The following is a 24,930-nucleotide window of genomic DNA, read 5'->3' on the forward strand; positions in this document are numbered from 1 at the left end:
TCCCTCATTTCTTGTTTGTGGAGAAAAGCTTTAGTCTCCTAGGCCTTCCCTGAGTTCCAAAACGCAGACTCAAGCAGCGACTAACTAGGTATGTAAGGGAATGAAGAAACAAAGGAAAAGCGGTCAAGAAACAATAGTTTAATGATAAAGAGCCCTAGTCCCTCCTCACAACAACTGTCAGGACAATCTGACGCATACCTTCGAGTTGTTCTGCAGAATCCAAGACCCCCCACCCGTGGAGGATGTTGACTACATGCTGACCACAAGCACATAGACCCCAGACTGGGTGGAACCAAAAGGTTCCTGAAATATCGCCCTATTACCTCACCACCAACCAATCAGAAGAAAGACCACGAGCTAAAACCCTCACCCCAAGTGTTTCCTTTAAAACCCCTTCTCTGAAAGCCGTTGACGAGTTCTGGTCTTTTGAGCACAAGCTGCTTTCTCCTTGCTTACCGTCTGCAATAAAGGCTGTGCCATCTACCCGTCCCCACAACCTGGTGCAGTAAAGTGGCTCTGCTGCGCAGTGAGCAAGCCGACCCAAGTTTGGTCAGGTGCACTCCCTGAGCATATAGGGGTCGGTGGAGATCAGAGAAGGCTGTTCATGACTCCAAGAGCTCATTTTCCGATGTACCTGACCTATACAGAAATGGTGTGTCTAAGAGATAGCATACACTTTGTAAAGAAAAAAAAAATATTACCTGCTATTCCAGTTCTACAAGGATCAAGCTATTAGCCACTGCGGTCACCCACCAACAGCGCATCTGAAGGGAATTCAGGATGCAGAACAACAGGAAGCATTTGTGCATTGGATACTGGCCCCTAGACAGTTAAAATATACAACCAAGGAAAATTGTCTATGGCCCCAGATTCCTGCATCTTCTCTTATATAGAAAAGCAATGATTAACTTAAGAAGTCTGTTCTTTGTGATTAGCAGCGATCTTTTAATGTTCAACTATACGTTTTTTCCCAGGAACCCCCCCCCCCGACCCCCCACTCTATTGTATATATCCTGGCTCCTCCCTTACCTCTTTGGAACAGTACCTCAGAAATAGGAGATGCCGTCTCCTGGGTTATAGACCTCAGAGTCCTCAGTAAGACACTGAATAAACTCAACTCAGTTCTTATGCTGTGGTGTTGTTTCTTTTTTTTTAACTTGGCAATTTGTTTTCCCTTCAGCACTAACTAAAGTCCACTGGGGCAAGGACAAGATCTGTGTTTATTCTCACTTTGTGATTCAGCATGTGACTGTACAGGCATGTCTAGTTTTTCCTAGAGTGGCATCTGGCTTTCAGCAAGCTCCTATTCAACTGAATGAACCAAGTAAATAAACTAAATGCTGTTTCACTTGGTCACAGCCACACCAGGATGTCTTTAAAAAAGATAAATGGTAAGGACAGTACGCAGAAGGTAATGTAGACCTGCCTATTGGCTGGGCCCTTCTTTCAAAGCCCTCCTGTGTTCTATTATTCTAAGATCTGAAGTAGTAAATTTTTGCCTATCCTCTTTAGAGGACAAGAGGATTTCCTATCCTCTCCTGGATTTGGTATTACTGGATTTTGCTCTTACTCGTCCCTGGGCAGCAATGGATCTTTGCCTGTACCCTGAGGGAGAGTGAATTTGTGGCTTTTCCCTTCTAGGAGAGAAGGGAAGTGGGTGCAGTTTTGTGCCTGTCCCTCAAGAGTTGGGTGCCTGCCCACCAAGCGGTTTCTCTCTAGTCTGTCCCCATTCTTCTTGTGAAGAAAGATTTCTGATGGAGATTTACGGAAAAGAGCTTGTGAATGAATGTAAACTCTCTTTGTATCCGAGGCTCCTAGCTATTCCAAACTGACATGCTAGCCCACGCTTGGCCTCTAAGAAGTCATTAAAATTTTAACTGATTTCCTCTTGCCGACTTGTATGGCAGCCACCTCTTTCCCCAGTGCTTTGCCAAAAGTGAAAGAGTTCTTGTGTTCCACCTGTCTTTGCAGAGGCTTGTCTCTCTTTGGAATTTAGTTTACGTGGTTGCTTTGCTGATGGGCTCCAGAGAAGTTGATCTTAAAGGTTACCCAGCCTATTCTCATTATTATGTTGGGAGTGACATCCTTTGCAGCTTTCTACATTCTAAGCCTATTCCACACATCTTTACTGAATGCAAACTATGTGCCAGGTTTCGTTCAAGGTGCTGGGTATAGGGATGTAGACACAACAGATCTGATCTGAAAAAAATTTATATTCAATTGAAGGGAGGCAGATATATATGGTATTACACATTATGGTATTAGGTGGTAGTAAGTTCTATGAAGAACACTTAAGCAGATGACAGAAAAGACAATGATGGGCGTACAAATGTCATTTTTTTCTCACCTTATGTCCCTGTTAGTGTAGTTACTGTCCACATTTTATTACACTTTTTTCCTTCTCAGGGATCTCCATACAGGAGACCAGAGTAGACAACACCCTAAATCTCATATATAACTTTCCCATCAGAAAGATTAGGACTGTGGCTCATTACCGTGCCAGGTATTCTGTGCAGGATCAAACCAGTACCTACTAGCACAAAGTACAGGGATATATATTTGACTCAATGTAAGGAAGCATTTTCAAAGAACTGTCTGCCAAAGTAACTTCCTGTTCTGTAAGGTAATAAATTTCCCTTCCTTGGAAAAGTTCTAACCCCAGGCTTATAGGAGTCTACACTCCCTGCAAGTTTCCAACTCCCTTGAGGGCACCTAACCTGACAGGTCGAGTGAACATTCCTTCCTCGCCTCTAAAAGCAGAAAGACCACTGCCAGAGCCTTTGCCAGGGCTTCACTGGGAAGCTGCTGGGTGCTGATTCCTCCTTTCTTACCCCCGTGTACAAAGGAGCAAACCAAGCTTTAAACAAGTGACCTGACCGAGGTCACAGAGCAGGGAAGGAGCTGGCAGGGCTGCGCGTGGAGCCAAGGTACCGCGTTTGACTCCAAAACCTGTTATCCTGCCCCTGAACGGCCGAACCCCAGGTGACATTCACCTAGTGGCTCCCAAATAGGCACCACCGTTTAAACCCTTCTAGCCAGCAACGTTACCCCAGGGTGTGAAAGGTCGGCTTCTTTTCTGGTTCATATTCCTCAGTTCTGACTGAGCGCCTTTCGCCTCAGGGGACCTGCCATCTCTCACTGACATACATAAACGGAAACTTTAAGAAAACCAGTTTTCGGTGTAGGAAGCTTCTCACCCAGGGCTCAGCCTTAGTTTGGGGGGGGGGGGGGAGACGAGTAGCGAAACTCCAGCGTCTGTATTCGAGTCCTCGGGCGTCGGGAAACGGCGAGGAGGCTCCTGCCCCAAAGTTTGCTCCTTTGCCACTTGGAGGGACGGGTTCTGCAGCCCTCACAGGGAGGAGGTGACAGGACCTCGGCCAAGGAGACAGTCTGTCAGCCGAAGTGGTGGCCCAGCAGCCGAAGTAGCGGCCCACCAGCCGAAGTAGCGCTGCTTCTCGCAGCCGCGCGCATATACGCGAACCTCACCGAGACCCGCTCCGCCAAGCAGGGCCGTGAAAGAACGGCGGAAGCCTGACGAAGTCGCACGAGACTCCTGCGCACGCGCGTGCAGCGTCGGGGGACGGGCCTCGAGTGGGTGGAGCCAGCGGCGTCCCTAGGCGAGAGCCCTAGGGGAGAGTGGCGCGTGCGTTCTGGTCGTAGGCGGGGAGTGGGCGGGGCCATAGGGAGGCGTGGTTTATCGTCACGCGCAGCCCTGCCCCTCGGCCGTCGTCTACCTCCCGGAGGCGGCAACCGCTCCTGCTCCGTCTTTCCCGGTTGTCAGGGCCGGCTGCTCCCTGCTTGTTTGGTGACCATGGGGGACCCCAGCAAGCAGGACATCCTGACCATCTTCAAGCGCCTCCGCTCCGTGCCCACCAACAAGGTAACGGCCGCCAGACGCGTTCAGGCTTGCTTGGCATCCCTACCGGACCCCGCGGACGGCCCCTGCGGCGCCAGTGGCCGCGGCCGCGGGAGGAGGAGCCGGCCCGGCCTGTGACACGTCGCACTGTGCGGCCGCAGCGACTGGGCCTCGCCTGGGTCCAGACTGTGCGCCGCCCGCCAGCCTCAGCAAGGGAGGGGGCGGTTAAGGGGGAGCACACCAGGGTCCCGGGCAGAGCGGACGCCTGGGGGTCCTGGGGGCGGGAGGCTAGAGCATCTGGGGGTCCAGGGGGCAGACGCTTGTGACTTCCTGACACTGGGCCAGGGAGCTTACAGGAGTCGGAGCCGGCTTTTGGGGATGGCGGAGTAGACACTGAATTCCTGAGAGAGCCAGAGGCGAGCTCGGGGGCCCGAGAGAGGACTGCGGAGCGTACACTGAGGCTGGGAGCGAACACCGCAGGCCACCTGTGACCCAGCCAGGAAGCATGCACCGGGTCAGAAACTCCAGCTAGCAGCACTGGGCGCTTAGAAAGCTCGCCTTGCCCCCTCTGCACCCTTGAGCTCTCCTCTGAAGCTCTTCAGGGCGACTGTTGGAACGTGGTTGGTTCCCTGTATCTTTTCATGGCAGCCTCAGTTTCCCTGTCTGATAAAGCTGCTAAGTGGTCGCTGCAGTGGCTTCCAGCTCTTTTTTCTTGCTAAGAAAGCCCACCACAGACCTTCCCCTTTCTACTCTTTGGGTCTCTTTGGAGATTGGTGTGATGATGCATCGGGCTAAAGTGACACCCTCCGCTGAGGATCACAGGTTGGAGTGGAACCTGGACAGTGCAAAGGGCTGTTGTGTCAGCGTGGACTCTCCCCTCTCCTGTGACAGGAGTCCTGTCCGGTCCCCACTGTCACCCCCAAAGTGACAGCTGTTAACCAGCATGGTCATGAGCCATGACATAATAGAATAGAAAATTGCTGAGTTTTACAAAGTTTAGGTGTCTTTGTTTATAATCTAGGTGGAGAGGAGCCCACATTTTTTACAGCCTAAGAGAAGTGAAGAAGGAAATGGTTTATTGGAGGTGATAGCCGGTGAATGTAGGAAAGTCAGGAGGAGAAGTGGTCCAGGAATTCTCCAGTGCCAATTTCTTTACTATTTTCTTGATTTTCAAATTTAGATTGATCTGCTTATAAAGAGTGGTTGCTGTAGACTAGACTAGATTAGGATCTGCAGTTAGCAGTGTAGAAACTATATTTTTGTCTGCTTTATCTCAGAAACACGACATATTTTCTCTTTGACTGAATTCATCAAAGGGAAGGTTCCCTTTTAAATACGATTTCACTGTCTTTATACCAAGAATACTTTTGAGGGACATGTTTGGGCTTGCTTGTGAATTGCTGTCCAGACCCTTTGACTACCCGTGTCACCTTGGGCAGGTTACTTGTACCTTATTTTCCTCATCTGAAAATGGGGCATAAGCTGGATCTAATTCAGGGGGTTATTATGAGGATTATATGAGAAAAGCCAAGTAAAGCACTTAGAGAAGTACCTGTATATATCGGTCCTCAATACATGCCAGCTCTTTTTTTGTTTTTATTATTTTAATTATGAGCAACCTTTACAGGGTTGTTACAAAGATTCATTTGGCCAACAACAGTGCCCAACATGGAGCAAACACTCAAACAGATTGATAGTCCAAAACTGTGTTTCACCACCGTAAGAACTGATATACTGCTTAGAAAACCACATCTCAACTTTGGTTTAGGATTGCATGTCAACACAAAGTGCAGTCCCTGCTCTAGCAGGAGAACATAGGCAGCATCTGTAAGAGCCACGCTTGTGTTTCTAGCTGCCTTCTGATCTCAGATTCCACAGGTCCCAATCTCAGCTTGTGAGCTCTTCCACCCCTACAAGCTGCCCCAACTCCTGTATTTGCATTTAGTACCTGCTTTGTGCCAGGCTTGGTGCTCAGCTCAGGTGAACAAGGTAGTTGGGGCTCCAGCTCTCATGGAGCTACTTTCTGCAGTTCTTCATCTTGGTGGGTCAGGAGGACGCAGAGGCCACTTGTTAGAAACCCTGCTGCTGTCTTTTCATACATAGCCAGCCTTGTGACCGCCTGGAGAGTGATTCCTGGACTTGACTGCTCTGGGCTGTGTACTCCCTGTCTCTGGGTCCCCTCCCCGCATGGGGCCATTTCCTGCTCAGGTTTTCACCACTTACTGCCCTTCTAGACTCTGTTCTTGAGATCCCAAATGCTGCTTGGACACTGTCTAGAAAACTGTTTGCATCCTGGCCTTGCTTACTAAGATTCAACCTTATAACTGGTTGTCTTGCCCACTGGGACTGCTAGGTTGTGGGCTCCTTGTGGGCCGACTCCTCCCGGGCCACCTTTGTCCATCTGCCTCGTGTGAGCCAGGTGCATGGTGACAGTGACAGCTGGTAGCTGAGTAAGTGCAGGCTTACAGTGGCCTCTTGCAGAGGGACAGCACCTTTGGCAGAGTCATCCACTGTTTGGCATCCCATGGGAGGGGATTCCTTTGCTTATGGCTCTTACCACGGGGCGTCTTCATTTCTGGGTCCTTTTCTTCCAGTGGCCTGGGGGCCGGGGGATAGGGACTCATCAAATGTCCTGGAGTCCGAGCCACCATCCACTTCTTAATACCTCAGCATCTGCCAGTGTCTGGTGTACAGCAGGCAATCAGTAAACACTGAAGTGAATGGCTGGTGCCTTTCACGTCAATTGTCGCCCTGCCACCGCTATTCCCACTTACCTAATGTGAGCCTGGCACAGTGAGGAGCCTTGAAATGTGAATATTTCACTCTTGTATTGCCCTCAAAAGGCCAGAAGCCAAATCTTTCTTGATGATTATAGTTGGGACAACCTTCACATAGGTGGCTCTTCCTGTAAATTGTATCCAAAAGATGGGTGCTTTTAAAAAATCTCCTATTCATGGAATTTTTACTACTCTGTTGTTCTGACTTTAAGTAATTACAAATATGAATTCCATGACAAGCACTGTGTATTTTAAAGTAATTTTATGTCCTGTTATCAGATAAAGACTGTTTGACTTCAGTCAGTCTTGAGGGGCTTGGTGATAATTTTCAGGCTCGTAGAAGTTTTGTAAGTTTTTCATTTAATTAACATATATTTCCTGGATGCTTAGTATGAGTAAGTCACTGTTTTTCAGGCTCTGTGGGAGATTAAAAAAATACACATCCAGTCTCTGTGCTGATATGTGAGGAAGGCGAGGTGAAGGGAAGCGTCCTGACCCTGCAGGAGCTCCAAGCCCCCTCAGTGCAGGACGGGGCACGCTCCTTGGTTATGAGCTGTGCGTCTGAGTTATAAAAGTGACCTGGACAGAGTGGAGGAGGCATGAAGGACACAGCATTTCATAGAGGGGCAGCTCTCTGTATTAGTGTCTATTGCTATGTATCCAATTACCTGGAACTCAGCATCTTCAAAGAAAAAACAAATTATCTCACAAAGGTTCTGAGGGTCAGGAATCTGGGGGTGGCTCAGCTGGCTAAAAAATGTCCCCCCTCCCCTGAAAACAATGAAAAACATCTCTATTTTTAACTGTTGTTCTGACTCTGATTAATTGTAACTATTAATTTCCATGACAAGCGTTGTGTATTTCAAATACTTTTATGCTCCTGTTATCAGATGAAGAATGTTGGCTTCATCAGTGTTGAGGAAGGGAGGCTCAGGGTCTTTCATGAGGCTGCAGTTGCCCGAAGGCTGAGGTTTCCACTCCAAGCTCACTCACGTGGTAGTCAGCCAGGCTCTGCTCCTCACTGGCTGTTGGACTAAAGGCCTCGGTTCCTCACCACTCGAGCCTCTCCACTGGGCTACGTGTCCTCAAGATGTGGCAGCTGGTGTCCCCCAGGGCCAGTGATCCAGGGGAGGGAGAGCAAGAGAGAGAAAGGAGACCCCAGCATCTTTTATGACCTAATCCTGGAAGTGACATACTGGCGCTTCCATATCACTGGTCACAGGCCCACCGGGGAAAAGTGAGGGTGGGGATTATGTGAGGGCTTGAGTACCAGGAAGGCAGGATCCCAGGGGGCATCTCGGAGTCTGGCTACCACGCCCTCCTTCTCTGGCCTAGGGGAGAAGGACATGCACGAACACCTGCCGTTTGGTAGAAAGCCACCGTCCAGGGGCTGAGCAGGGGACATTCCTGTCTCGGGTTCATGTACATGACTGGTAGGAAGCCTGTTGATGCCTTACATACGAGTAATATTTGAGATGATAAACACACCCAAGTTCTCTTCACTTTGCATGCTGCATAGTGTTATAACAGATATGCAGTAATATAGAACTTATTATATAATTCATGCATTACATTAATAGTCTACTGCTATATAATTATATGTAATATAGTAATAAAATAAATTGAAATTTGAGGTTTTGGGAAAAAAACTAGGTGAGGTGTTTTCTAATAACCAGTTTAACCTGTAATGATGAAGCAGCTTTCAAGCCAAATCCTGTACTGCCCAGAGGATGGTTCATTTGGTTAATCAGAATTAATTAATAACTGAATTTAAAAATTTTCTTTCAGGTGTGTTTCGACTGTGGTGCCAAAAATCCCAGCTGGGCAAGCATAACCTACGGGGTGTTCCTCTGCATCGACTGCTCAGGGTCGCACCGGTCACTCGGTGTTCACTTGAGTTTTATCCGGTGAGTGAGTCTTCCATCACTAGGGGTGTGGGATTGATTCCACTGTTTCATGGGTCTCTCTCCCCTTTTCCTTTATGTTTGCTTTGGCGTCCAGTGAAATGAGAGGTTGATTATGAGTAATGGAGATTTCAATCTTACATAATTAAGTAAACTGCGAAAACAAGCTATTTACTATTCAGTTGCCGTTCCGTAGAGCTCTGTGTGAGAGACCTGAGGCAGTGCTGTTGAAGACACAGTCAGAATAGAGGGTTTGAGACAGTATTTCCTTTTCCTTTATCGTCTTCTAATGATCAGAGGCACAGAGGAGCCTTGCTCTGACGCCTCCTGGTAGAAGGGGAGTCAGGAGCAGTGGGTCCGGCCTACCCTCCCCCAGGCGGAGGGTTAACACGGGGGGCGGGGGCCCCTTGTTACAGCAGGGGTTTGCCTCCAGCATAAACTACTGCTCTGGCTCCCAAGGACACTAATAGCACAGCCTGGGGGAATGGTTTGTGCATGAATTTTAGTGGCAGTTTCAAATGTTTACAGTATGAAAGTCTTATTTTCTTAATTTGAAGACTTGGCTGCCTGGCACCCTTCTGTGAAGTCCCTCTCTCTGCTCTGACCCTCTGTCAAAGGCCTCTGTGGGGCTTTTGTGGGCCCCAGAGAAAGGCACCCCTCTGGACACAGCCCCACAGTCCAGTGGGAGGCCAGAAGTGCCCTGGTGTGAAGTACAGTAAACTGAAATAATACACGGATCCCTGGCCATGCTCGGGGCTTAGAAACTGAGTGAGGCCTGTGCCTGAGCAGCTGTGGCCTCTGCAGGGCACCCCCTACTGCCGCCCCGAGGCGGGGGCTCTGGTCTCTGTACGACTGGCCTCCCCCAGGCAGTCACCTATTTCCCTGTCACTTCCCTTCCCAGGGAAGGAACCAGCTAGGCAGGCAGTCTGTTTGAAATTATGGCAAGCAGTTTTATTTTATGTTATGACTAAGGAATATTGACATTACAACGTGATTACCATAGAGAACATTTGTTCCGGTAGGATAAAATCGATTATAATTTGTAATATTTTGTATGCTGGCACAAAAACTATATAATAATAATAACATAATTTTCTTTTCATATATTAAGCTAAAAAAACTGTGTGTACTTTCCTGAGTTCTTTTTTCAGAAATCAATTTCTATAAAGGTATGATGGGCTAAATATCATAGCCGTGTAAGTCCATAGGTAATTATTTAGAAAAGGGAGTTCTCTTATGTGTTCTTACTGGCTTTAGAGTATCTCTCAGTTTCCTGTCTTCTTTTCTTTCTCTTAGACGCTGGTCCCAGTATATTGTTAATACACCGTCCTGTCCTTGTCTCTTTTTACAAATGCCGAGGGCTTTAGTTGCCAGGGCAAGTTTATTCTTCATTTAGTTTCCCCCCAGATAGACTGTCACCAGTTAACATGGGGTGACCCACTCTGCACAGACCCCGGGGTGCCTGGACTCGAGGCAATGTGTAATTGCCTGTCTTCCTTTCTCTCTTCCTGTGCACTTTCCCTCTTCCTCTCTGCTAAGTCCTGCCCAGTAGAACCCGGCCCTCCCTTTTCCTCACCACCAAAGCACACTGCCAGCTAAGCCATTCCAGGAAATCAGGTGGTTTTCTGACGTGTTCCCCAGTTGAGGGCTGACCGAGAGCCTGAGGCCGGACAGCAGGATCTGTTTGGGCTGTTGCAGGCTTAATCACTACTCTTTTAAAAGTTAGATAAATATAACAGTATGAATCACAATGCTTATAAATAACTCAAAAACAACTGTTAAAAAAAAATCACTGTATATGTGACCCAAGGGCGTCAGTCTAGGACTTAGACTAAGAGAAAGTCAAGCATGATAAAGGTACTAAGGATTTTTTTGTGAGAAGTGGAGGGCTGCCCTTTAAACATTTTTTATTGATTTTAAAAAGTTACAAACATTAGTTCATTGGGGGAAAAAAATCCAAACAGTCCCAGAGCATATAAAGCAGGAAGTGAAAGTTGCTCCTCCGGAGCCCCGCCTCCCTTCCCTTCTCCTCCCCCGCCAGCCAGCTGCACACACGGACACACACACGGACACACACACGGACACACACACAGTCCCATTTCCCAGGCATGAACACATTAACAGTTTGGTGTGGGTGGAATGTTTATTTAAAAAGTTGTTGTTGTTGTTTTTAAGTAGAATTTCAAGACAACAATTTTGCAAAGGAAAACATTTATAACCTCTGGCTCTTGCCCCACAAAAAAGGAAGGGCAGTTTACGTGTCTACGGAAATGGCAAAGCTGTGTTGGGAGCTGACTACAGAGTGGACCTAGGCATCTGGCCCTTCCCCACCAGGTCCCAGGGCCGGAGCACTTCACCCCAGTGCCTGTGACAGCCCAGTTTCCTGGGGCCCCCTCCCTCCAGCTCTGCTTCTTCTCAAGTTCACCATTAAGTATTGCATGAGCTATGACAGGTGAAGGGGGTCCATCTTGTCCATGCATTGCTGTTGTTGGACTAGGGGGAGGGACAGGCTCAAATACAACATAAATAAGAAGACGGACTATAAAGAGGTGGAAACAAAGCATCGTGTCTACCTCTGGTTAGAAAATAATAGGCAAAGTTTAAAGGAGGAGGTAACATTTGCCGTGAACTTTGAAGATCTGGTGAGATTTTGATGATGGAGACAAGGCTGGGGAAAAGGAAGTCAGCGCTGAGACTTTAAGAAAAGGTGTAGAGGTGGGAAAAGTGAAAGGTTTAGCAGCTAGGTTTTGTATGCATAGGAAAAAGAGGGGAAATGAGAGTCAGAGGGGAAGATCTGTGTGACGTTGGGAGGGTCTTGATTGACTGCCAGGCTGGGAACTTAATCTTGACTCCTTGAGGGGTGTACGTGGGAGGGGAAGGCTGATGTGGGCCTGGGTGCAGCGGGCGCCCCAGAGATTCATGAGGCAGTGCTGGGTGGGCACTAGGAGCGAGGGCGCTGCAGCCTGACTCCTAGGGGTCTGAATCCTGGTGCCATCCCCCGCTAGCTCTGCACGTGTTCCTTACCTCTCCGTGTCTCAGTTTCCTTCTCTTGAAAGTGGGGATGAGAGGGCTTGTGCTCATCACAGGGCTTGGGAGGAGTGAGCAAATGGACTGACTCAGAGCCTGGCAGGTGGCGGGCCCCCAGCACTTGTCCACGATGGTCAGATCCGAGTCATTTGGGTGCCTGCTCAGTGCACGTGAGAGGAGCACCTTTTTATGTTGTTAGCTCAGAAAGGCAGCACTTTTCCTGACCTTATATTAAGCAATCAAGCCAGTTAAACAAATAGCTACCTGGAAACGTCCTGGGCTTGTCTCTAAGAGTCTAGATTAATCACAGTGTAATTTACTTCATTTTAAAAATGTGATTACATGATAACCTTGTCAGGTTTATTTGTGAGATTCATTCTGCTCTACGTACAAAAAAAATACTAACTGTAGCAGCCATTAGTGAAGCTAGTTCATGCAGTTTTTAAGGAGGTTATGTTTTAACTCATAAGGATTGTAGAAATTATGGGAAATCCGTTTTTATCATTTACCTGACTTGTTAACAGGAGCAATTCTGTTTGTCTTTTCATTTTAAATGTTATTTTTAAATTTTCTTAATTAAAACCTGTTTTTCTCAAGCTTCACAATTATCTGAGGTGCATTCATAAGAGGATATAAATTTGGAAAATGAACCCATTAATTTTATTAATACAATCCTGGACAAGTGAATCTTTGCAAATGAAATAGTTTTGTGAATTGTCCTAAACTGTAACTGTTTTAGTATCAGTGATAGTGTGACTCATTCTTCGAACCAAATTGAAAATGACTAATGCTGAAAACGAACAGTTCTGGTAAAGTGAAACTAATTCTTCAGCTTTTCTTGCTTTCCGTGGTTTACTTTCTTCTTAGCGCTGTCACCGACTCTTACCTTCCGTACAGCTCTTAATCTAAATAGAAGATAAGAAGCAACCTGCAAGGAGCCGCCGCCTCATGTAGCAATGGGAGCCGATACACAGTTCACGTGTCTTCCTCAGGTTGACTATATTCAGAGTCCGTTATCATCAAAACCTTTTATTTTGAAATTCCGGTGTTATGAGAGAGAGGTCAGTTCAAGAACAATTAGTTTTTATGTTCAAGAGCTGGAGCCTTGTCTTCTAGGAAGGGTGACAGGGGCCAGGAGTGGCTTGTATCAGCTGCCCTGACCCAGCATCCTGGAAGCATCTGTCACTGCCAGCACAAACTCGGAATTCTTTAGGATCCTGAAGAGCAAGGAAACCTTATTCTCAAAAGTTCAGTGGCTTGATTCTGGGAGGAAAAAGTATTAACATTTAAGAATATTCTTTCCGTTTAGATCTACGGAGTTGGATTCTAACTGGTCTTGGTTTCAACTGCGATGCATGCAAGTTGGAGGAAATGCCAATGCAGTAAGTTCATCTCAGCCATGTCCTTCTTGTGTGCATGTGTGCTGCACTAGGAAAGGAGTTCACATTTGCACGAGAGAACTTGGGAGGCCCTGTTGGACAACAGAAAGGCATGGTGGGCTGAGGAGTTGGACGACCCAACTGGCTTGTTTTTCCAGAAATCTATTAAAAACCTAATAAACACAAAGCTCTGGATTAGAATACAGTGATAGACAAATGAGACCCCTCCCACAGGCAGAGACAGAGCAATTAAAGAAGTAAATAAACAAGAAAGTAACAGGTGTTGGTAAGTGCTTTGAAGAAATTAAAACGGGAAATGATGATGCGGAGGACCTGGGAGGCTTCTTTATGACAGTATGGTTTTTTAATGCCTGAGGGTGACTTTTGTACTCAGATGGAATGCTTCCAGCTTCTTTCATCTCAATTTTACTTAATTTATTAAATCTACAAATTAAAAAGCCTACTTTCCAAATCTTCAAATATAGCACATAAATATCATATGTCAATTTATAAACTTAGTAACTTCTGTGTAAAAAGTAACTTTTTAAAGTATTTAATTTATAATTTTACAAGAGCAAATTTCCTTAACCCCATTTACAAACCTAACTAAGGATCCTCAAACATTTTAAACTTCATTTACAAACTCAGTATATCTGATTTCTAAAATACCCAAGTGGCAGCCCTACAAATCTAGCTAGCAAAATCACCCTTTATCTAAAATACTGTTAAGATGGGGAGGGTATAGCTCAGTGGTAGAGCACATGTTTAGTCCTGGGTTCAACTCTCAGTACTTCCATTAAAAATAAATAAATGAAATGAATAAACCGAATTACCTCCCGCCTCAAAAAAACCAAACAAACAAAAATACCATTATATATTTATAAAATACCAAAATATATTTATAATGGTATGCCAAAATGGTGTAGATTGAGTAAGCAGAATTCCCTCAGACATGCCATTAAACATTCAAAGTACAAGAAATCAAATTTGCACACATTTCAAATCAAAATTATATCTGCATCAGTTAAATATTTAAAATTAAAATTGTAAATCTAAAATAGTAGTTTTCAAAATACCATATTATTGTTCCCTAAGCAGAAAAATTAAATTTAAATTAATCAATTAGCTTACTTTAAACTTAAATTAGATTCATTTTTTCCCCTAGTGAGAGAAATTAAATACTAAGGAATATGATTTTGTCAGTACGAGTGATCTTTGGAAGGCTCCAAGCTACTGTAATAACTAAGTTTTTTTTTTTTTTCCACTTTCCAAGAAACAATTTTCGCCCCCTGTTGAGAATGCATGCCTTAAGTATTTCAAGCATGTTATTCGAAACCCTTGCCCATTGTCGTTATGTCCACAAACTTGTTCTCCAACCTAAACCATGGGTTTAATTGTATCTGTCCTCATTTCTAAGCCGTCCTAAGGTTACAGAGGCCCCCACCCATCTCCAGAGAGCAGCTTTCTCATCTCAGCCAGTGGAGGTCGGGGGACTGGGGTGGGGAGGGGTCCGTCAGTGGTTGTTGGGCTCAAGCAGCGGAATGGGGACCATCCTGCTTGGGTGGTCTGCCCCTTGCTCTGCCCATGTGACATTGGGCAAGCTGTCCACCCCCTGCCTCAGTTTCCCCGTCTGTAAACTGTGACTGATAGTGTTGCTCTGAAGATTTAGTGGGGTGGTGCCCGCAGAGGACTTAGGATCTGGTACCTGTGTGTGCTTGGTACCATTATTCATCCAGTTGGTTTAATAAAAGGATTGCTCACACAGGTTTTTAAAACACTTGCTTTATTTAAGATGCGAACACTATAATTCATGACTGTACATGGAACCTTTGAGAGGCGTTTGAAAGCAGTTTTCTCTGATTGTTTAAACATCTTTTTTATCACCATGTCTGTGCTGTGGTCTCCCCTAATGAGGAAATAGTGCTGAAGAAGATGAGAGCGTGGCTCCTGACCTGCTTGGCAGAAATTCCAGTTTACTGGAATCCAAATTGAAATGAATCCCTCATGAGTTAAAAGTAGCCCTGAGTGGAGAGCATCCCCTTAAATAACATTCAGGACGGCGGAGGTGGTTCAGTGGAGAAAAGACAGGCCAGTGATTTCATTTGCTAATGCAGGTCTCACGTCCGCTTTCACCAGATGATCAATCGCAGGTCTGTGGGGGTGTCACCCCTTTTAGAAGGAAAAATGTGTTTTAAAATTTTTCATGATTTAAATTATTTTGGTTTTCACTAGTTTGTTCAAAAAATCATTCGTAACATGCAGTAACATTTTTGATCACGTGTTGGTTAATGTGGTGTTGCTGTCCCCCACGTACTTTCCTCTGCAGTCTTCCTTCTTCCATCAACACGGGTGTGCCACCAACGACACCAATGCCAAGTACAACAGCCGCGCGGCCCAGCTCTACAGGGAGAGAATCAAGTCGCTGGCCTCCCAGGCAACCCGGAAGCACGGCACTGATGTAAGCGCTGCAGGGCCGTGGGGGTGGGGGCTCCTTCACACGGACCCTCATCGCGGTGGAGAAGGGGGCTTTCATCCCAAACAGTAGAACGTTCCAGCTGATTCTCTTATGAGGAAATAACATATGGTGGGTTCACGGTCACTCTCAGCGAGGTCCTGTGAACACGGAGCAGTGCGTGCTGCGGCCCCACTCCTGGGGAAGTACAGTCAATACTCACCCCATAGCCTTTTTCACACGTGTTTCTGTTTAAAGACACCTTATTTTGTATCTCTTGTTGACTCAGTAACACTGAACCCATGGCCAACAGCACTACAGCCCCTGCTGAGTGAAGCTGAGTGAAGGCTGTGTCTTCTCTGTAAGGCCGGTCACAGCCTTCATGTGCTTGGGGACATGAGGGGGTGCTTCACTGCACTCGGGGCCCATTTTAAACAATGAGAGCACCACCAAAAAGCACAGAAACATGGAAAGCGTGTCACTAAATAGACTGCAGAAAGGACAGCAGGAGCTGGAACATGAGGCAGGACGTTGCCTTGTTCAGCCTCAGCTGGGAACGTGCACCTCGGGGGACAGATTCTCTGCTGCTCTGCAGGGGTCCCCGCAGGATGGCAGGTGGGGGGCTACAAGTAAATTGTAGCAAGTAGGTGAATTTGCAAATACGGAATCCAGATGACGAGGCTCGGCTGTACTTAGCAGGTGTGAAGCTCGTCTTTCCTTCTCAGAAATGACTTGGGAGCTGGTGTTTATCTTCCACAAGGTTTGCCCTGGAAGTTACTGGCTTGATACATTACTAAGATGTGCTCAGGGCCCCGTGTGGGCCTGTTACTGACTTTACAGTAATGGAAAGTACAAATCATTAGTAAATCTGTCTCTAGAAAAGGAGTGAAGGGTATTAAATAAAACTCTTTAGAGCAGGTGAGGTGCTGAGCAGTGCGTGTGATTTTGTTCCAGCTGTGGCTCGACAGTTGTGTGGTTCCGCCTTTGTCGCCGCCACTGAAGGAGGAAGATTTTTTTGCCTCCCATGCTTCTCCTGAGGTATGTGTTACACTCTACATAATTTTAAAGTATGCTTCTCAAATATAAAGTTATAAACATGAAGTTATAAAGGGCATATATTTAAAATGTTTCCATTAGGTTGCAGGCTAAGCGGCTACAGCAAACAACCTGAAATATAGTCACTTCACGTAGAAATTAATTTCCCACCAGCAGTTCACGGGTCAGCTGTCCAGGGTTGACCGAGGTATTTATTTTGCTGTTCTCTTTGTGTGGCTCCGTCTCAGGGTCCAGAGTGGCTGCTCCAGTTTATGACCTTTCCCAGCCAGTGGGAGGAGGGCAGACATCAGGAAAGCAAGTGCCCTATCTTTCACAGTCCAGGGGTAGCACACCACATGGCACTTCTGCCCACACACCGCTGGCTGGAAGGTATCCCATGCCCTGTTCCTCGCTCCCTGGGAGGCTGAGAAAGCCCTCCTACCAGTCTTCCTGCAGCTCAGAGCTTTGGGATTGACAAAGAATGAAGACAGATTCTAAAAGGAGATTGAATCTCATCGCCCCGATCTCGCTGTGTCTGTAGAACATATCTCAAGGTTACTGTGAGAAAGAAATGAGTTAATACAGAGGAAAGGCATTGGCATCTAGCACAGAGGAAGCCTTCAACAAGTGCTGTTTCCTTAGCCTCATCGTTGTAGTCCGACAGCGCCAGTAGCAATAATCCATGGTCCTTTTGTAGATTTTCCCCAAACCGCTTAGATCAGGGAACATAAGACCTGCAAAGCCTAAAATATTTACTAACTGGGCCTGTGAGGAAATGTGTGCGAGCCCAGGCTCAGAGCCTCGGATGTTCTGTTAGCGGCCCTGCCTCCTCCAGTCCCGCTGGGGTAGGGGCAATATCTGCTTAACTGCTGTTCAGTCCTTCTTTAACTAATTTTCAAGTAAAAATTGCGTGAAGTTGTTAGAAATTGCTAAACCTCGATTTTTTTTGGCTTTTATAATTTGTATATTACATGCATGTTATTATTGACAGAGTCAATAGTTACTCAAAGCAGTAATCAAACAAGATGGGAACAGAACAAGAAGAAAACATAAGGCGCTCTGTTGTGATCTGCTGCTGGTGTTTAATACAGAGCTGGATATAGAATATCTGTGATTAGTAGCGGAGAAATGTTAAGAATAGAAATGATGGGCTAAAAAGAGAGAGATGAACAGTTTGGTGTGGATTAGAGTTGGAGACGTTAATATGCATTAGTTCACTTTAGTGTGTCCCTGTGTGTGTATATATATGCATGTGGGTGTATATATACACACACACACACACACACGATGGAGAACTAATTATAGGTGTGTGTGTACACACGTAAGTATATTACCTAGCTCTGTCCACTCAGAGGCCCAGAGACAGGATTCCCCGCACAACAGTCACACCCAACACCCGTATCTTGGTTTCTGAATGCCATTCTCCAGTAAGAGGAACCAGGGCTGCCTGTGAAGAGATGGCAGATCCTAGGACTGGGGCTCCTGGGGCGGGTGAGCCTGGAGCACGTTATAGAGCGAGAGGTCGGGATGTGCTAGGAGGCCGGGGCTGGGGGAGTGGATGCGCACATGTCTAAAGGACTCAGGAACCAGCCTGAAAGAGGTCCCAATGGTCAAAGTGGAAACAATCTGAACAACAAAATAGATAATGACCTTTTGGCTGTAATCCAAAGAATAAATAAATATCCATGAGCCCATACTGATATAAATAGATGATTGAATAAGTGTGTAGGGGGTACAGTCTCTCATAGAGAAAATTCCAAATCATACATATATGTCTCCACCCCTCCCCTTCCCCTTGTATGTCGCTGGACTCAGTGACTCGCCTCCCAGGACTTAGAGGATGGAAAGGGGAGAACGGTGGCTTTGCAGGGCAGAGACGGGCAGGCAGCACCCTCACCAAGGATGGGAGCTGGCGTCACCGGTGCTCAGTCGTGTAGGTGGGAGGCAGTGAGTTGCCTCTCTGGTATTCTTCCCTCAGACCTAGTCTGGTTGTGAGAAAACATCAGACAAACCCACCTAAGGGGCTTTCTTCAGAATGCCTGATCAGTCCCCTTCAAAAGTTTCAAGGTCCCCAAAACAAGGGAAGTCTGAGAAACTGTGACCAAGCAGAGGAGACTGAGGGGATGTGATGGGTGCAGTGCGGGCTCCTGAGTGGGTCCTGGAACAGAAAAGGGACATTGGTGGGAAAATCGATGAAATTGAATAAAGTCTGGAGTTTAGCTGATACTGTACCAATGATAACTCTCAGTTTGGACAAATGTACCCTGGGTATTTTAACATTAGAGGGAGCTGGGTGAAGAGTATGTGGAAACTATTATCTTTGCCACGTTTGTGTAAGTCTGAAATCATTGTGCAATAAAGTTTTTATTAAAAAAAAAAGAAAACTGAGGAATTTGAGCATTGAAACAGAGACTTAAGAATAGATAATTTTTTCTTTTTTTAATTTTATTTATTTTTTATTGATGTACAGTCAGTTACAATGTGTCTGTCTCTGGTGTACAGCACAGTGTCCCAGTCATGCATATACATGTATATATTCATTTTCATATTTTTTTCTATTAAAGGTTATAACAAGATATTGAACATAGTTCCTTGTGCTATACAAAAGGAACTTTTTTAAAATCTATTTTTATATATAGTGGCTAACATTTGTAAATCTCAAACTCCCAAATTTATCCCCTCCCACCCCCCTTCCCTGGTAACCATAAGATTGTTTACTATGTCTATGAGTCTGTTTCTGTTTTGTAGATGAGTTCATAGTGTCCTTTTTTTTTTTTAAGATATCGTACGGTATTTTTCTTTCTCTGTCTGGCTTCACTTAGAATGACGATCTCTAGGTCCATCCATGTTGCTGCAAATGGCATTATTTTATTCTTTTTATGGCAGAGTAGTATTCCATTGTATAAATATACCACAACTTCTTTATCCAATCATCTTTTGATGGCCATTTAGGTTGTTTCCATGTCTTGGCTACTGTATACAGTGCTGCTGTGAACATTGTGGTGCATGTATCTTAAGAATAGATAATTTTTAATATTATCCTTCCTTCCCACTAATCCAGGTACTCAGAAAGTGACTGTCTAAATTACTAGGTTGTCCAACCCTGTTCTGATTTGTTTCTTATGACTTTTCTTGCTCTGTTGCCAATGACTTTTCTCCCCTCACTTCAGGTGAGTGGCCCAGGGTGGGCATCAGCACAACCCGAACCATCCCTGACACCGCGGGACGTGGACACTGCTCCAGCAGACAATGAAGGTAGCCCTGAGAAGTGGCCTGTTACTTGTCCTACACGTCACTGGCATGCCATGAAACTACTAGAAGATGAGACCCTCACATTTAACAGGGAAAGATGCCCATGATCGATTATAAAGTGGGGATGAAAGATTGCTGAACGTGGAATATGATCTCATGTTTGTAAATAACAAGACCAAAATCATACACAGTTAACATCAAATTGTTCACTGGAGAATGAAATTACTGAGGATTTTTACTTTAAACTTAATATAGTTTTGAAGTGACTGAACTTTTATAATAAGTATGTATATGTTACTTTTAAAATCAGGACACAAGATCTCAATTTAAACTATTCTGTAAATAGTTGATATCTAACGATTAACATTTGGCAGCTTTATTATAGGATTACATTTATTGTAAACATACTTACATCAGTTGCTTACATTTAAAAAATTGCTCATGTGATATAACATGGATCAAAACACTTTCTGTTTTAAAATTGAGCATTCTTTGTTACCCAGAATGTTAGTGTGAATTAACAACAAAAACGTTAACATTTGACAGCTAAGCAGTGAACTAGTGGGTGGGACCCTCGGAAGTGCTGGCTCGTGTGAGTTGAACCTGGAACCGCTTTGAGGAACTTAGTGTAACAGGAAGGACTAGACAGTCACCAACCTTCAGATTGGGTGATAGTGCTGAGGCAGTTTCTGGCAAGGACTTTGCTGGAGGGTTGGAGAATAATTGGCATTTATCAAGTAAAGAGTCCACGAAGAGACTCTCAGTTGGTTTTATTAACAGGAAAACGGAGGTAGCTAAGTGTAAAACAAGATTTTATTCTTGTAAATTCAGCTCTGCGTGAGAGTGGAGTCGGGGAGCTTGTGGTGAGAAACGAAGTCATTTCGTTTGTGTTGAATTACGGGTGTAAGAGTGGGAGTGTCTGAGATGCCATCAAACAGCAGATTTTCAGACGCCTGTTTTTCATTTTCCTGGTCCAGGAGTAGGACCATCAGTGAATCAGGATAGGAACATTTTGCATCCTGGGGAACAATGAGTGGAGTTGGGACGAGTGTCCAGCATTTTGGAAAAAATAGTAAAACAAGGCAGAATTCCTTCTTTACTCTTTACACCAAGCTAAATTCAGGTGGATCGGAGAGTTAAGTGTAAAACACGGAAGCATGAAGGTCCTGGGGACACGTGGGCGGCACTGTTTTGTCATCCTGGATGGGGAAGCCTTCCTGCATATCCAAGCCTCATTAATAAATCCAGCCACCAGAAATGTAACATTTCTGTTCCAAAGATGGGCTTTAAAGACCAGTGATAAACATTTACAATGCATATATGGACAAAATTTTCTTTCCTTGCAAACAACCGCGACACGGCTGGTTTTTGTATGATTTGCAACCAGTGAGTTTTCTTTCATATTTCTTTTTTTATGCATGTGACTCTAAATGCCTGCAGAGAAGACGTTTACACATTTCTCAGTGGAGTTCAGTTTTTTTATTTCTTAGGTTTGCACTGTGCTGGCCCTTTGGTTCTGTTTGCTTTCTGTTTTTTTACTTGGAATGGAAATCTTGCCTCTGGTGGTCACGTGGCCGCCTCTTCTTTGGTCCCAGCTCCGAGTCCTCTCCTCAGAGAGGTGTGTCCCGCCACAGCCACGTTCATGTATATTGTCTTCCTCTTGTGCAGCACGTCTCAGCTCTGGGAATCACCATGTCCGTTAGCTTGCATGTTCATCGTGTGTCTCTTTCCTGGGCTGCGCACTCCCCCAGAGACTTTTCTTAAGGAAACTCCCTGAGCTATTGATCAGTTGCTCATTATCCAAAGGAGAGAAGAGAAAAAACAATTCCGACACTCTTCTGACTAGAGAAAAGGTGGGCTTTGTACCCTCTGCAAGTACAGGTGATAATTTGAATATTGTTACTATGACAACTTATTAGCATAAAAGGCCTTCTGAGATTGAAGGTTACCTGCCACAGGAAGTCCTAGTAACTTCTGAAGCCCAGATGTCTCAGCTTGTTTTACTAACAGAAAACTAAGATCACTAAATACAGAACAAGATTTTATTCTTGTAAATCTATTAGAATCTGCATTCTTAGCTGAAGAATTTCTCCTGAAAGGTTTTGTTGTTTAGAATTCCATCTCCTTCTGCACCTGCAACAACTTTCCTCTATCTTCTCCCTCTGGAATTTTTCCTAAGCAGTGGAGAGTTAGGGAGACTTGTTATCTCAAGGCTTAACCTAGAATTTCATCTGTTAGCATCGAGTGACAAGGCACAGTCTTGAGTAAGTTTCAGGATTACACAATGAAAAGGAGAGAACAAAAGAGTTTTAACAAGTAGAATATGTGGCCTGAAATACTCCACTTCTGTGTTCTTGTTCACTGCTGTCTCTCCAGCGCCCAGAGCAGTTCCTGGCCCATAGCAGGTCATTAACAAACGTGTTGTCAGCTCTTTGTCTACAGAGTGTCATCTTCTCACTCATCCTGCTTTGCCTATTTAAATGCCTTAACTGACGTTTACCTTTTCACAGATTTATAAAAATAGAATACTTGAGTTTCCTCTAAACCACTCTTGGGCTTGCCTTTTTTTTTTTTAATACTTTTTTAAACATTTTATATTTTTGTATTTTTTTATTCATTTATTATTTAATTATTTTATTTGGGGAGGTGGGGAGGTAGTTAGGTTTATTTTTGGAGGAGGTACTGGGGATTGAACCCAGGACCTCATGCATGCTAAGCATGTGCTCTACCATTTGAGCTATACCCTCCCCCCATTTGGGCTTGCCATTTTAAAAATAACAGCTTTATTGAGATATAATTTGCACACCATAAAGTCCACCCTTTTACAGTATACAATTTTGTGGGTTTTAGTATATTCAGAAGGTTGTGCTGCCATCACTGCTACCTAATTTCCTAGCATTTTCAGCAGCCCCAAAAGGAACCACTATCCATTAGCAGTCACTCCCCACTCTCTCCCTGCCCCTGCCCCTGCCCCCAGTCCCTGGAAGCCACTAGTCTGCTTTCTGTCTCTAAGGATCTGCCTCTTCTGGACACTTCATATATGCGGAATCATAATACGTGATCTTTCGTGACTGCCTCTTGTGCTGAGTGTAATTTTTTCAAGGTTCACCCATGTTGTAGCATGTATCAATATTTCTTTTCTTTTTGTGGCCAAATAATATGCTATTGCATAAATATACTGCATTTTGTTTATCCATTTTTAAAGTAATGAATAAAATTTAAAATTAAGAAAAAAAGCTTGATGAAATTCCTAACCAGGATCATTTTTTAGGTAAACTAGAAAACAGAGCAGATTTCTTTCCAACTGAAAATTTAGGTGTCTTATCATTGATATAATTAGTATTAGAATTTCCAAATGTTAATATATATTGGGTGTATGGTCCACATATGTACTAGGTGTCTCAAAACAGCTTACTTTAAAGCACTAGATCATAAGGTAGAATTCCAAATGATATTGGTGAAGGAGACCAGTAACATTTTTATTCTACAAAGCAACTGGATACCAAATACACTTTTATTTTAATGGGCTTTTAATTCAAAACTCTTAAAATGATAGAATATGGAGCTTGAAAAAAGGCAACCATTGATGGAATTGGATAAGGTATGCAGTCCTGAGCAAATGGAATGTATTACATATTCAAAAGCACGTTTGATGAGTCAGTTTTCTACGTTAATATCAATATTTTTTAACTTTCAGGTGGACCAGAACAAGGACCAAGCGTGGAAGGTCTTAATGTACCAGCAAAGGCTGCTTTAGGTGATATGCATTACCCTATATTCTGATTTAGAGAGTGATATTTAATCAAGAAAAATGAATCCTGTCTTTACCTTCTGCCTAGAACTTACAGAATAATATGGCATCATGTAATCTGTTAATGAGATTTATTTAAGCGAAAAATGCTGTTCTGCTTCAGCCAGGTTGATGATTGTGAAATGCAGCCACCTGTGTACCCAGTGAAGTTGCTGTGGATGCTTTTGATTTGCTGGTTTACTTTCCAGCACAAGCAGAAGTCAGAGCAGCCACACTGTTCCTAGTCACTCAAGAAATCTTAGCGTTTCCTTCTCTTTCTGATTTTATCGTAGGTGAACTTAATCTCTAATTTCTCATCATCAGGGAATTATAACCTGAAGTTAGTGTATATTACACTACATTAATTGGAAAGCAGTTGCTTTGGTGAAAAATAACTAAAGTATTAGAAATGTTCCAGGTGTTTTCATCATGTAATAATAGACTTGCAGGAGGTTGGGAGCAGATTACGTGACTTTATACTACAAATCTAAAAGAAAGTGATGAAAAGGAAAATTTCCATGGATGTCTTTTTTACACTTGAAATGTAATGATGTTATTCTCTCATTAGGACTATACATTTTAATCTGGTTGTTTGTGGTTTTATGCTATCTTTTCCTATTAAAGCATATTCTCATCTTTGTAAGAAAAAAATAAGATTTTATTCTTACTAGGTCTCTTAAGTATAATTCTAAAAACAGAGGATCTATAATCTATGATTAAAATTTACCCAGAAGTCTATTTTTAAGAAAACTTACCTAAAAGCATCACGTATTTTTGTGCAATTTAGAAAGTAATGCTACCAAAAAATGGAATGTCTTATATTTCTCATTGGTTAATATGATAAGATAAAGTCCGTATGTAGGTCTGGGTAGGAAAGCCCTTCATTGACCTTTAGTTGTGTACATAATGCCTGGCTAACTTTGTATTTTAAAATAATTTTGAAAGTTTTTGAGGAGTAGAGATTAATAGGAGAGTTTGTTCTATTTTTAAATTTTCTTTATTTTTCTTTGGGGGTAGGTAATTAGGTTTATTCATTTATTTATTTTTAGAGGAGATACTGGGTATTGAACCCAGGATCTCATGCATACTAAGCATACTCTCTACCACTTGAGTTATACTCTCCCTCCAATTTATTTTATTTTAATGGGAGGAGGGGATTAGGGTATTTATTTATTTATTTACTTATTTAAATGGAGGTACTGGGAATTGAACCCAGGACCTCGTGTATGCTGTGTATGCTAAGCACATGCTCTACCACTGAGCTATATCCTTCCCCTAGTTTATTCTAATATGCATAAGAAATGCTCCTGAGGAAATGATGAATGAGGTGAGCTCAAGCTCTTTACTTCTCTGCTCTCTGAGTTTGGATGCTACATGGAAATCCTGAGGACTCCATTTTGGTGAAGCTCTGTTAACCTAAAATACACCCGTATATGTGAGTCTTTTGGATGACAAACT

The 24,930-nt window shown here is 44.1% G+C and overlaps 1 protein-coding gene across 1 annotated transcript in view; it reads left to right on the forward strand.

The window, feature by feature from the left end:
• The first annotated feature begins 3,706 nt into the window (after positions 1–3,706).
• The window catches only part of ARFGAP3 (ADP ribosylation factor GTPase activating protein 3), a 46,225-nt gene continuing 25,001 nt past the window's right edge, over positions 3,707–24,930 (forward strand). The window contains exons 1-7 of the mRNA XM_031463389.2: positions 3,707–3,880; positions 8,422–8,540; positions 12,874–12,946; positions 15,270–15,401; positions 16,350–16,433; positions 19,601–19,685; positions 23,380–23,439. Of these exons, the coding sequence (XP_031319249.1) occupies positions 3,812–3,880; positions 8,422–8,540; positions 12,874–12,946; positions 15,270–15,401; positions 16,350–16,433; positions 19,601–19,685; positions 23,380–23,439 (622 nt within the window). The 5' untranslated portion in view covers positions 3,707–3,811. The remainder of the gene's footprint in view (positions 3,881–8,421; positions 8,541–12,873; positions 12,947–15,269; positions 15,402–16,349; positions 16,434–19,600; positions 19,686–23,379; positions 23,440–24,930) is intronic.

This window comes from Camelus dromedarius, chromosome 11 (genome assembly GCF_036321535.1).
Source record: "Camelus dromedarius isolate mCamDro1 chromosome 11, mCamDro1.pat, whole genome shotgun sequence".
Lineage (NCBI taxonomy): Eukaryota > Metazoa > Chordata > Mammalia > Artiodactyla > Camelidae > Camelus > Camelus dromedarius.